The 12440-nt window shown below is 55.2% G+C and overlaps 1 protein-coding gene across 1 annotated transcript in view; it reads right to left on the bottom strand.

Moving 5' to 3' along the window:
• Grm4 (glutamate metabotropic receptor 4) overlaps window positions 1-12440 on the bottom strand; it is an 88469-nt gene that overhangs the window by 23223 nt on the left and 52806 nt on the right. The window contains exons 4-6 of the mRNA XM_034524803.2: window positions 6914-7049; window positions 4420-4574; window positions 2398-2538 (exon numbers count right to left, since the gene is read on the bottom strand). Of these exons, the coding sequence (XP_034380694.1) occupies window positions 2398-2538; window positions 4420-4574; window positions 6914-7049 (432 nt within the window). The remainder of the gene's footprint in view (window positions 1-2397; window positions 2539-4419; window positions 4575-6913; window positions 7050-12440) is intronic.

The following is a 12440-nucleotide window of genomic DNA, read 5'->3' as shown; positions in this document are numbered from 1 at the left end:
CATGATCAGGGTGTTTAGACAATGTGTCACCCCCACAGAGACACAGGGAGAGCACAGGGGTGGACAGAATACATGACTAGCCTGCTGGTGAGGGCTTAGCCTCCATTAGTAAGCATGTCTGTATTCTTTGTATGTGTGTGCATACATGCACATGCGTGTGCAGAGGTCACAGGATAACCTCTGTGTCGTTCCACAGGTGACTTTCACCTTTTGCTTGCAACAGGGTTTCTCACTGGTCTGGAACTCGGTAGTAGGCTGGCCCAGCTGTGCAGTAAGCCCCAGGGTCCACCTGTCTCTGCACCTCATCATAATATCTCCCTGGGATAACAAATGCAAGCCATGCCTGGCTTTTCCTTCGATTTACTTACGGTTTCGTTTTATGTGTGTGAGCAATTTGCCTGCCTGCGTGTATGTGTGTACAGCATGTACACGCAGTGCTTGTGGAAGACAGAAGAAGACATCGGATGCCCCGGAACTGGAGTTACAGATCATTGTGAGCTACCCTGTGGGTGCTTGGAGCAGGTCTTGAGTCCTCTTCGAGAGCAATGAATGTTCTTTCTTAACCGCTGAGCCATCTCCCCAGCCCCGAACGCCTGTACTACAGGCCTGTACTTCTTGCATAGCTACTGTGACTATTGCCTGGCAGGTGCTGTGTAGCCTTTGACATGTTTCCTAGCCTCTCTGAATCTCCATGGCCCCTTTTACACTTGAATCCTAGGGGTTGCTAGAGTTGGGGGTGAAACCTAACATGGGAGGGTGAAACCTAACATGTAGAAGTGTGAGAACAGGCTCATGTAGGACACGACCTGAGCCCCACGCCCTGCCCAGCTCAGGCCCACCCCTCATGCACACACAGCTATATACGCTGCCCAGACACCAAGGGCTTGGCTGTGAGCTTGGCTGTGACCCAGGAGGACCCCACTGGCCAGTGTTTGCTAGCCCACGTGGGCTGTGGCCACCAGGGGGTGGCATATTCCTCACTCACCAGATCCCCAGTCCCCTACTTCATCTGGCTACCTCTTGCCACCCTAGGGAACCTCAATCTGCCAACGATTCCATGGGGTACACATCTCCAGCCCCACTCTGCCCAAGCTAGCTGCCCAGGCTACTCCAGAGAACACAGGACAGAAGTCTTACACACACACACACACACACACACACACACACACACCGAGAGGTGCCACATGCATACAGCACTAGAGCCCAGTGGCATAGAACGGATTTCTGCTGCAGAGCAGGTAGCCCAGAGCACTCAAGACCTGGGTCCAAATACATATGAAGCAAGTGCCAAGCTGCAGGCTGGGGCCTGAAGCTCAGGCCTTAGCCCCTGGCACCTGTAGGGGGGAAAGACCCCTTCTCAGACCTCTCTCCACCTGGCTCCTCCATGGGGGAGCTCAGTTCCTCCCCCCACAGCACACCCCGGTGGCTGGAAAGGGCTGCTGCCCCTCCCCCACGGCACTCCCCACTCCTGTTCAAATGGGTTCTGTTTCTAGCACATCTCCCTCTGACACATCCCATGATTTATTTATCTTGTTTATCATCTGTCTTTCCATTAGAATAAAAACTCCGTGAGGATTCAGACTCTTTTGTTCTTCATCTTCCACGAGAACAGGCCCAGGTAGTCTGAGTCAGCCCAGTGTCTACTGGGGGACCTAGGAAGCCCCTGATGGGTCAGAGGTACGCTGTACACTCAGAAGTGGGCCGGCCTAGCACGGTGACTCCCAAGGCAAGTCAGAGCTGGACAGCTCCTCTGGTGAGCCCAGAGCCGGTTCCTCCTCTCGCTCTGCTCTCCAGAAGAAACACGGTGCAGTTCTCCCTCCCACTCTGTCCTCCCAGGTCCACTGCAGGCTGCACCCCACGCTAGCTCTAGCCCCCCCCCTTCAGCCCTACAGACTCCACTCTCAGATCAAGTCCACTGCATGTCCACAAACGTGAGGAGTAGTTTCTGAATATTGGTCCTTAAGCCCCTCTAGCTAGACTCTTGGCTCTTCCAGTGTTGGCCTGAGAACTGGGCTGTGACCTCAACTGGCCGGAGTTCAGGGGCCTAACACCAGGCCCTACTGCCAGCAGGCAATGCCTGAACCTCCATGGCCCTATCTTCTGCAGGCTCCGCCTCCCTAAAGCCCGACTCCTCCTTCCCCCAAGAGTCTACATTCTGTAGGTCCATCCCTAAAGACCCACTCTCTGCAGGTACCACCTCCTGTAGGCCCCCTCCCACATGCCCCACCTCCTGTAGACCCCACCCCCTTAGTCCCACCTTCTGCGGGCCCCACCCCCTTAGTTCCACCTTCTTCAGGCCCCACCCCCTTGGTTCCACCTTCCCCAGGCCCCACCTCCCAGACCCCACATTCCGCAAGCACCGCCTTCCACAGGCCCCCGCCACAGGCGCATGCTCACTGGTGCACTTCTTGATGTGGCTTCCCTTCTTGAGCGCGTGGCGGCTCAACTTGCAATGGAAGTTGTCCTCCCAGAACTCGGCAAACCAGATGTTGCGCCTGTTGTTGTCGAGCGTGCGGCTGGAGAAGTATCGGTCGAACCCTGGCAGGAAGTGAGAATGTCAGAGCCTCCTCTCCTGTCCTCTCCACAGGCACCCAAACGTGGAGATAACCGGGGCCCGGAGGGGAAGGGCCATCCTCTGACCTGGGGCCCAGGTACTTAAAAAAAAACCAAAGCATAGTATCATTGTATGCCATGCAAAACAAAAAATGCCGGGTTAGGTCCCAGGGGAGCACATAAAACTTTTTTTTTTTGCTTTTTCGAGACAGGGTTTCTCTGTGTAGCCCTGGCTGTCCTGGAACTCACTCTGTAGACCAGGCTGGCCTCGAACTCAGAAAGTGCTGGGATTAAAGGCGTGCGCCACCACCGCCCCGGCGAGCACATGAAACTTAGGGTCACAGCCTACTTGGCAGAGACACCCTCTTGGATCAGGGGTCAGATTGGCAAGGGGTCTTACAGCAAACAGCAAGACCAGGACCTACCTTGTTCCTTTAGCATAAAACATCTCCACTGCAGGCAAATACCACCTGCTCCTCCGGGCTCTGCCCAGCTCCCTCACCCAGGCAACTCTGCCTCAGGGCTGGTACTAATGGAATAGCGCCTCCTCCCCTGCCCAGAGACCTGAAGCTCACCTCATGGTGGGCTCAGATGGAAGCTAAGGACCTGTCTAAGCCGTGGGAGACAGTGGCGAAGCAGAGGAGATGAAGTCTGGCCAATGGAGGAGCTGGGTGACTCTTTCTTATGGGGACTATTATGGGATACTGAATAGCATCCCAGGCCCCTCCATGAAACAGACTCCAAGGACATCACCCACTTACTACGACAACCAGAGGAGAACCAGTGGCCAGGTATGATGGCCATGCCTTTAATCTTAGCACGAGGGAGGCAGAGGCAGGTAGATCTCTGTGAATTCACGGCCAGCCTGCTCTACATAATGAGTTCTGGGATAGCCAGGGCTACTTAGTGAGTTTCTCAAAAATAACAACAACAGCAACAAAAAAAAAAAAAAAACAGATATAGATGAGAACCAGTACCCTTCAAACTCCCCCGGTGTCCCAGAGAGAAAGGGCACTTAAGTCTTAGGTTCAAATCCCAGCTGTACCCGTGTTACAGGATGGGTGACTCAGTGGAGAGTGGCTGGGAAGCCAAAAATGAGGAGCCTGGCTAGCAGGGGCGACATCTGCCGCAGGGCACCCGTCAGCCGCTAGGGTCGTTTCTGGAGCTCCTCCTGGCTCTGTGTGGCTGAGGTGGTATGGAATTTTCCACTGCCTGTGCTGGCAGGGCCTCAAGGTGAAGAGAGGACACTCCGTGTGACCTTCTGCAAGTGATGGGAAGTAGGGATGAGGGCTGACTCTTGAGCTCCTCTCCCGGCCTGTCAACTACGAGGACTGTGTTCTACTCTGTTTTAGAACACAGGCCCTGAGAGCCGGCTCCCCTCCGTGAGACTGTGAGTCCTGCCAAGTCAGGCCGTTACCCGGCCTTTGACATCATGCCTCACACCCTGCAAGCCTCTGGCCAGAGAGGCTTATTCCTACCCGAGATGCCTGTGGCCTTCGTTTGCCTCAGAGGAAATCGTGTGGGACAAGGCAGAAAGGAAGAGAGGAAAGATAGAGCAGGGAGGCCCAATCCTTGCTGTTGGCCCTGAGCTGGCCACACCCAAACATGTGGCCCTGCGGGCCTCTCTCTCCAGGGCAGTAAGAGACACTTTTGTGACATGGGTTTCACGCATCCCAGAACCCAAAGCGGCTGAGAAGCCAAGGGGACCACTCCGGGTCTACACTCTTATTGTGTCATGCTAGAGGCCTGTGCATGCAGGAGGCTGTAGATGAACCAAGAGGCAAGACAAGTCAGGGAATGGGAAGGCGGAAGTGGACCGGAAACTTTGAGGGGCGGTGGGGGAGGGGCACAGTCTCCTGGGCCTACCTCGAACGGACATCCTCTTGGGGAGAATGGTGACTGCGCCCTCAGCCACTTCCTCAAGGCGCAGCACGGGGGCGCTCTTGGAGCCCCAGCTGTCGGAACCCATCCAAAAGAAGTGGCCGGTCTGGTTGGCCCTGCGCGCTGCCTCCAGCACCCTCCTGTCGGGACACAGCAACCCAGCCCAGACATGTATGGCTACCCAGCTGCCCCAGGCTGTGTCTGGACCCTCTGCCCGTATTTGTTCATCCAGAACTCATGGTTAACCCTGCTCCCAGCCACAGATGATACCCCCATACACAGCCATCCCCCTCACAGCCCACATCCATCCCCAGGCTACATCTGAATCCCTCACCCCTGACTAACAAGCCTACAATCGCCTCTGCCAGTACTCCAGGCCTGCAGCTCCCCCACTGTTCCGCCTAAGCCTGCGTCTACAGTCTACAGTGACCTTTCCCATCCAGCCTATCTTCAAAGGCCCACATCTGCCTCTGCGAAGACCACCATGTCCCCTTAAATCAATATCTGCCCCACCTGTCCTCTCAAAGTCCTGTTCTCCGGGTCCCAGGCCACCCCACACCAAGGCCATCAGCACACAGATGCCCTCAGGATACCCACCCATCCACCCTCTTCTACTCCAGAAGTCAGGCCCTTCCTCGGCTGCTCCAGAGCAGGGTGGTCCCTCCAGTGCTCATCTCTCTTCCAGGTAGGGGCCCTGGTCAAAGGTCACATGCCAGGCCCACCACAGGGCTGAGGGGAGCACATGGCACTCCACTGGTCTTGAACAGAAGGCCCTCAAGACCAGCTCTTATAACCCTGTTCCCTTGGAGAGGAACTAGGACTTTGAAACAGAAATTCCCAGGTAGGAGACAGAGACACCAGGGACCATTCCTGTTCTTCTCTGGTCTATGGCCCCAGGGGTGCTGGGCCTAGGCAGGCAGCAGCCTAGGGGCGGGCAGTGACTAAACTTCTGGAGAGAAACTGCTATCCCCAAGCCCCATAACCTGCTTCCAAGCCAGCCTGTGGTCACCCCGGGCCTGCTCTCGTCTCTCTGCCAACTCTTGGCCCCTTAGCAGGCCACCGCCCACCTTGGGCCACCACTAATGGTAGCTGGGGCGGCCCATGGAACCACAGCCTCCATCCTGCTAATGCTTCCTGCATCTGAGGACCCAAGAGGAGCAGGGATCTCATCCCACATCCAGCCAGTCACCTGCGTTTATTTATACCTCGGTCTGCTTCTGAAAACACAGTGTGTTTCCAGAAACAGCCTGCCTCCTGCCAGGCTTCCCGTGTGGCTCAGGAGAGTCCCATCCAGCCCCTTCCTTAGGGACAAAGATCCAGATCTTCACCCTCTCTCCCAACGGGAGGCTAATCTAAACTGAAGTACCCTCACTAGCAGTGGGCCCAAAGTGGGATCTAAACCGGAAGTGGGCCTGACTCTAGGGGGCGTGAGCACCCAGTGGGGATAGCTCAGAGTAGCCCAGCCACTAGCAACCATTTCCCTGAGGGCACGGAGCATTGTGGCGGCAGCTTCTGGGGGAGCTTCCTCCCTTAAAGAGGTCCACACTGTCTCTGTACATGCCAGAGGGCCTCCATAGGAGGCTGTGTCTGCTTGGAACCCCGCCTAAGCGGGTCCTTTCTCCTCCATCCCTGTGGCGTGCCCCCAGGGCCTCTCTGTGTTGCCACAGCTCAGGACTCCAGGGTAGAGTGTGGGGAAGGTTAAAAGAGGGAAGAGGGGCCAGCATTGGCCTTAGAGGGCACCAGAAGGGGTCTCTGAGTCCAGAGCTGGCTTTCTTCTGTGAAAACAGTCCCAGCACCCCAGTTCTGCTCAGATATGGGCTTCTCTCTCAAAGGGAAACCTCAGGGACCTGACACTTGGGTTCTTAGAGGGTGTGTAAAGTGAGAAGCAAGCAGAAAGGAGGGAAGCAGGGACTGTCTCTAAGGATGGTCTGTAGAGGGCCCTTGAGCTTGTGACCTGTGACACAAAGAGACACTGAGACTGGTGGGGTCTCCAGGGTCCTTACAGAGTCTGGGGTCCAGGAAAGAACCAGCCTCCCACAGTGAGCACATGCCAGAGCCCTGAGTCCTGAGCTCACCAAAAGCAGAGTTCAGGGCGGAGCTGTGGCCTCACTTCCTGCCAGGTCCTGCTCTGTGGCTTTGAGCACCTTGCTATGCTTGGTCCTCAAACACTTCTGGTCAGGAATTGTTTTGTTTTGTTAAACAGCAAAGAGCCTCAGAGAAACTATGAAAGTTGGCTGAGGCTACCCCCTCCAGCAGGTTGGATTAGAACTGGGTAGCACGCATTAAGTCCATGAGAGAGCAGCCTTTCACCTAAAGTGTCCATGTCTGGCAGGGTGGATATAGAGGAGCCCCATTATAGCAGCTGGGTCTAGCCTGGGAATCCCACCACTCTAATTCACCCTTTGCCCCTCCCCATTTCCCTAGAAGGAAGGCATCCAGTGGGAGATGCCTGGGCTACTGTCTGTCATGGCCACACTACCTGATGTCATCCTCGTTGGCAAAGATGATGATGGCCCTGGCATTGGATGTTTCCAGTAGGCGTTTGATGATCTTGTCAAACTCCCCGGTCTTGGGTTCCCGTGGAATCTTCACCGACTGGGCAATGCACACGCCTCCTGTGGAGAGGCCCAGCCGATATCAGGCCAAGCCATCAGGCCTGAGCGTTCCTCTTCACCAACAAACCCCAGGAGGCTGTGACCACTTGACCCCCAGTGTGACACACCAGAATCACAAACACCAGCCACAGCATGAATACAGACGACTCCAGATGTGATACTTCAGCACTCTGTGACTCAGTTTCCCCTCATTGAGGCTAGCAAGAGGCAGGCTGCTCATTTAAAATCTTGGTTTTACCAGTTACTGCTGGGTAACCTCAGGGCAGTCACGCTAGCTTTCTGTGTCTCAGACGTCACATTTATAAAGTGGAGACAAGAGGGCGACCTAGTTCACTGGCTTCTTGTGGAATCTGTGAACAACCCCTCTGTCTGGTGCACAGAGAGGACCTGGAAGCTCTGGCTATTTTTATCAGGATCACCTCAGAAGGTTCTTTGAAAAGGATTAAATCTGCGGATGGCCATCCTGGTGGCTGCTGTCCCCACACCCATGCCCACACACCTCCTAGGGCTCCTGTCCCAGAGACTCTGTATTAACAAAGGTCCTGGGGGAGGGCTGCATGTGGGGCTGCTGGGGTGGGCCAGGGTGAACACAGTGTCCCAGGATGCACCCCCGGCAGCAGACACCAGAGAGCATTTGAAGCCAGACAGTGTCCAGTTGCTCTTGAGACCCATCTCTCAGGTGAGCACAGGTTGACCTCTGCCCTGTGCATATACTCATAGCATACCCATGCCCCCTCCCACGGGTGTCTGTCCTCCTATAGGTGCCCGCCCAAAAGGGCGTCCTCCCCTAGGCCCAGCCCCCTCTTAAATCATGGCCAGTTCCATAGCTGCTATCCTGTGTCCCCTGGGCTCCCACCTGATCTCTGTACATGGATGTAATGCTCCCAGGTGACCTCTGTACATGGATGTAATGCTCCCAGGTGACCTCTGTACATGGATGTAATGCTCCCAGGTGACCTCTGTACATGGATGTAATGCTCCCAGGTGACCTCTGTACATGGATGTAATGCTCCCAGGTGACCTCTGTACATGGATGTAATGCTCCCAGGTGACCTCTGTACATGGATGTAATGCTCCCAGGTGACCTCTGTACATGGATGTAATGCTCCCAGGTGACCTCTGTACATGGATGTAATGCTCCCAGGTACTAGCCATGGTGAGCCATGGTGCTTACAGCGTGTGCAGGACAGTGATCACACTGGGGACCAGGAGGTGGCAGCTCCAGGAAGCTTCCTCAGGAGAGGCCACAGCTGAGTGTCAGAGGGCAGGAGGTGGCTCTCCAGATGGTGAGACAACCACGTGGGCAGACACTCACTGAGGGTGGCCATTTTAGCCAGGACACACACATGTGTATGCACACACACACACACTACATGCACACCACATGTACACCACACGTAACGCATAACACACACAACACACCACACTCATGCATAACACACACACACACCACACTCATGCATAACACACACAACACCTACGCATAACACACACAACACATACACATAACACACATAATACATACACTCAACACCTGTACACCATACACACCACACACACACACAATACACACAACACACAACACATACATACATACAATACACACATAGCACACTCAACACATACAGACACCACACACACACAACACACACCTCACACATACACCACACACACAACACACAACAAATACAGACACATAACACACACACATATAGACAGCACACACACATACCTCACACACACACATAACACACATAAAACACACACACAGGGGACGGCAGGGAAAGTCCTTAAGTCATCCTAGACACCTAGTAAATCTCAAGCATGAAGCAGGACAGGACCTCTGAGAACACACAGACAGGGAACCAGGCCCAAGGTCTCTGGTCAGGGCCTCACCCCTGCCAGCCCCAGGCCACAGACAGAGCCGGGAATGGCTTCTTGCCCTCACTGCCTGGCGGTGTTCTAATGATGGCAGCCTCAGCTCCTGCCAAGCTGCCATACGGTCTCTCTCCAGTCAGAAAATGGGCCAATGGCGACATATCTTCGTCCCCATCTGGGAAGGCAGATGGACAAGAGGAAGAGGCTGGCCCAGGCGGCGGGGATGGACCACCTGGCTCAAGGAGGGAAGCGGGAAGTAGGGAGTATATCTCTCTCCAGCAGGGAGAGGGCGTTAGGTTAAATCACACTCCTGGGCCAACGCATGCTGTCCTGCCGTGTACTGCATGCTTCACTTCATGCTGAAGAGAGGGTTAGGAGGCAGTGGCTCAGGGAGGGGGACGTTAGTCACAGGGACTGAGTGTGGTGCATGGTGTGATGTTTACGGAGCATCCCACATAAGCTGATCGTGTCCTAACAAAGATCATGCGAAGTCACCTCTCGGAGGACTCACACCACATTCCCACTAGACAGATGGGAAAACTGAGGCTCTCGAAGGTGGAGTGGCTTCCAGGTTATGAAGAGAATTAGGTGAGGGGCTGAGGAGGCTGTGAGGTCACCTGTTGGCCCATAGTGTGTGTAGCGGGGATGGAGGGTTGGGGGTGGGTCTGGAGATGGGGTGTCTGAATAGAGGGGTATGGACGTGCCTAGGCATGGACTTTGGTGGATGTCCCTTCACTGTGACTCTGCGTCACAGGAAAGCAAGTGCCCATAGCATCATGACTTTATTGCCCACTGTCAAAATGGCAGGCAACTGAGGGAGTGGGGACAGAAAGCTGCCTCACAGGGTCTCTCCTGAGGGACACAGCTCCTGGGACTGGCATGGTTCACTGTCACAGCCAGAGAGGACTGAGGTGGCCCCTGAGACACAGCACTGGTTGAGCACCCACCCTGTGTGTGGCACTGGCTAGACCTGGCCTGCACAAACCCGCACACCAACCCCAGGGCATATATGAATATCCCTTCCTGACAGGCATGGAAGTTGAGACTCAGAGCTGCCAAACAACCTAGCAGAGGCCACCACGGAGAATGAGACCAGAGCCTCCATCAGACCAAGGTCCTCTCTCCTGAAGCCCTCCTTATCCAGAAAGCCCTCCCCTCCACAGCTTCCCCTGGAAAGGAGAGGAAGGGTCCCCACTGCCAAAGTCTCACCCACTTCTGTGGAGTGGGTAGAGATTACACACGTATGTGCACACGGTCGGGAGCGAGCACACCAGACTATATGTGCACAATCACACGGCCTTCCTTTGGACACACACACATGCACACGCACGCGGTCACAAACCATGCTGCTACAGGGTTCCTGTGTCCAGCCCCTGCCCCCATCCCTGTGGTCCACACTGCACTTTTACCTCCCTGGAGCACTGTCTCCTCCCAGTACCCTCAGCCTCTCAGTGGACTTCATCAAGAACTACTTGTCCACACTGGTATAGAACAATGGAAACTGGTAGACAGACAAGAAATAACCAATTCCCAGCTCCAGGAAGACACAGGACCCAGCGGGATGTGTCTTAGGAACGCTAAGGTCCCCAAGCCTGGCAAAGCCCTGCAGGGTCCCTTTTAGAGACCATCCACAGACCCTACCCAACCTCCTACCGGAAACCTGGCTGCCAGATCGCTGTTCAGGACTCAACTGCCCTGTGCCAGCTGCAAGCCAGGGCCCCTCTGTGCTGGCCAGAGTCAGATACCACAGCCTCTCACCAGAGATACCTCTGATTAGATACATCGCAAGGGACCCCTGAGGCCCCAGTCTACACCAGAACACAGGGTCTGAGGCCAGAGAGGGACTTTACCTTACCTGGGACACATAGTAGAAGGGTAAGCCTGGTGTCCTCTGAATGCCTAGATCTGGGGTCCCACCTCCCACACCTACCCAGACTCCTCCCCACCTGCTCAGACTCCTCCCACACCTACCCAGACTCCTCCCCACCTGCTCAGACTCCTCCCATACCTGCTCAGGCTCCTCCCATACCTGCTCAGGCTCCTCCTTACCTGTTAAGACTCCTCCCCACCTGCTCAGACTCCTCCCACACCTGCTCAGACTCCTCCCACACCTGCTCAGACTCCTCCCACACCTGCTCAGACTCCTCCCATACCTGCTCAGGCCCTCCCCATCTGCTCAGACTCCTCCCACACCTACTCAAGCTCCTCCCCAGCCTCAGAGGCTCCCCCTCAATTTCTCACAGCCCAGGTAGCAGACTGTGGGCTCTTCCTCTCCTTCTCGTTTTTTTTTTTTTTTTTCCTTTTCTGAAAAATGCTTTTAAATGTAAAAACAGAGAAAAAAATAATGAAAAGACAAACCCTAGGAAGTCAAGTGGAAAAACCTATATTGCTGCAGAATATGGCAGACTGCAGAGAAGAAAGCACGGGAGGGGTCCCCAGGCCATGCTAGGCTCCCTGCAGGAAGCAGGGCAGGCGGGAGGCAGTGGGGGGTCATGCACGCATGCAAGAGCATGCACACACACACACACACACACCACTTTCTCTTCTCCTTCTTTTCTGAGCCAGGCTGTCAGCAACCCCAGCCTCAAGCCTGCTCACTAGAAAAGAGATGGAAAATAGCCCTTTAGTAGGTGGGTGGCTGCCAGGGTTCTGCTATGGTGAAGTTTGGGGTGGGGAACACTTCCAGACCCCCCAAAGCAATCTCATCTTCCCCTGAGGATGCTTCAAGATGAGCTAAGAGTAGGGATAGAGAGAGCCAGGTGTGGTTCCCCACACCTACCTCCAGGCCCAACAGCACACAGAACTCCAGCTCACTCGCCTGGCTTCCGCCATCACTCTGCCTGTTCCTGCCTCAAACTTCCTCTCCACTAGGCCCAGTACGGCCTGCCTTACTCTCTTAAGCTACTTATCGCTGTGTCCACACTGTGTACATGTGCACACATGCCAACACGTGTGACACCAGCATTGTTTGCTCAGGTTTGCAACTGCTACCTCTGCACGGGCCTCCCAGGATCTGCCTGTGTGACATCTGCACTACAATAGGCTTTTGGGGAGGTTGTCCCCCAGCCAGGAGAACCCTGAACCAACTAGCCAGGTATGCCATCACTACCCACCAGCCCCTCCCTTGCTGGACCCTTCCTCCCCAGAAACCCCACTGGGGACAGGCAGCTGTCCATGTTTGCTGGGCACACATGGGATAAGAGTGCAAAGGGACACTGGTGAGCACAGGTGACAGAGGCCTGGGAGGAATCCCACCTGCACATGCCCTCTTGGGGGTGGGTGTCTATGGCCACAGAGCCTGCAGTGATCCCTCAGAGCTGCCACTGTGTCCTACACAGGCTCTGGGTATCCTGTGGTGCCCGGATGTCCACTCCGTCCCAGGAACAGTCTGTGCATGAGTTCTCGACACACTCGTAGAGATACATGCCCGGAGCCATCTTTCAACCCTGCCTTCTGCTCTGTCCACTCTCTCTGCCCAGCTCTATTCCCTTGCAGCAAGTGCGGGGTGGGGTT

This window comes from Arvicanthis niloticus, chromosome 20 (genome assembly GCF_011762505.2).
Source record: "Arvicanthis niloticus isolate mArvNil1 chromosome 20, mArvNil1.pat.X, whole genome shotgun sequence".
NCBI lineage: Eukaryota > Metazoa > Chordata > Mammalia > Rodentia > Muridae > Arvicanthis > Arvicanthis niloticus.
Note: the sequence above shows the minus strand (reverse complement) of the source record. Positions and strands in the feature narration are given on the sequence as shown.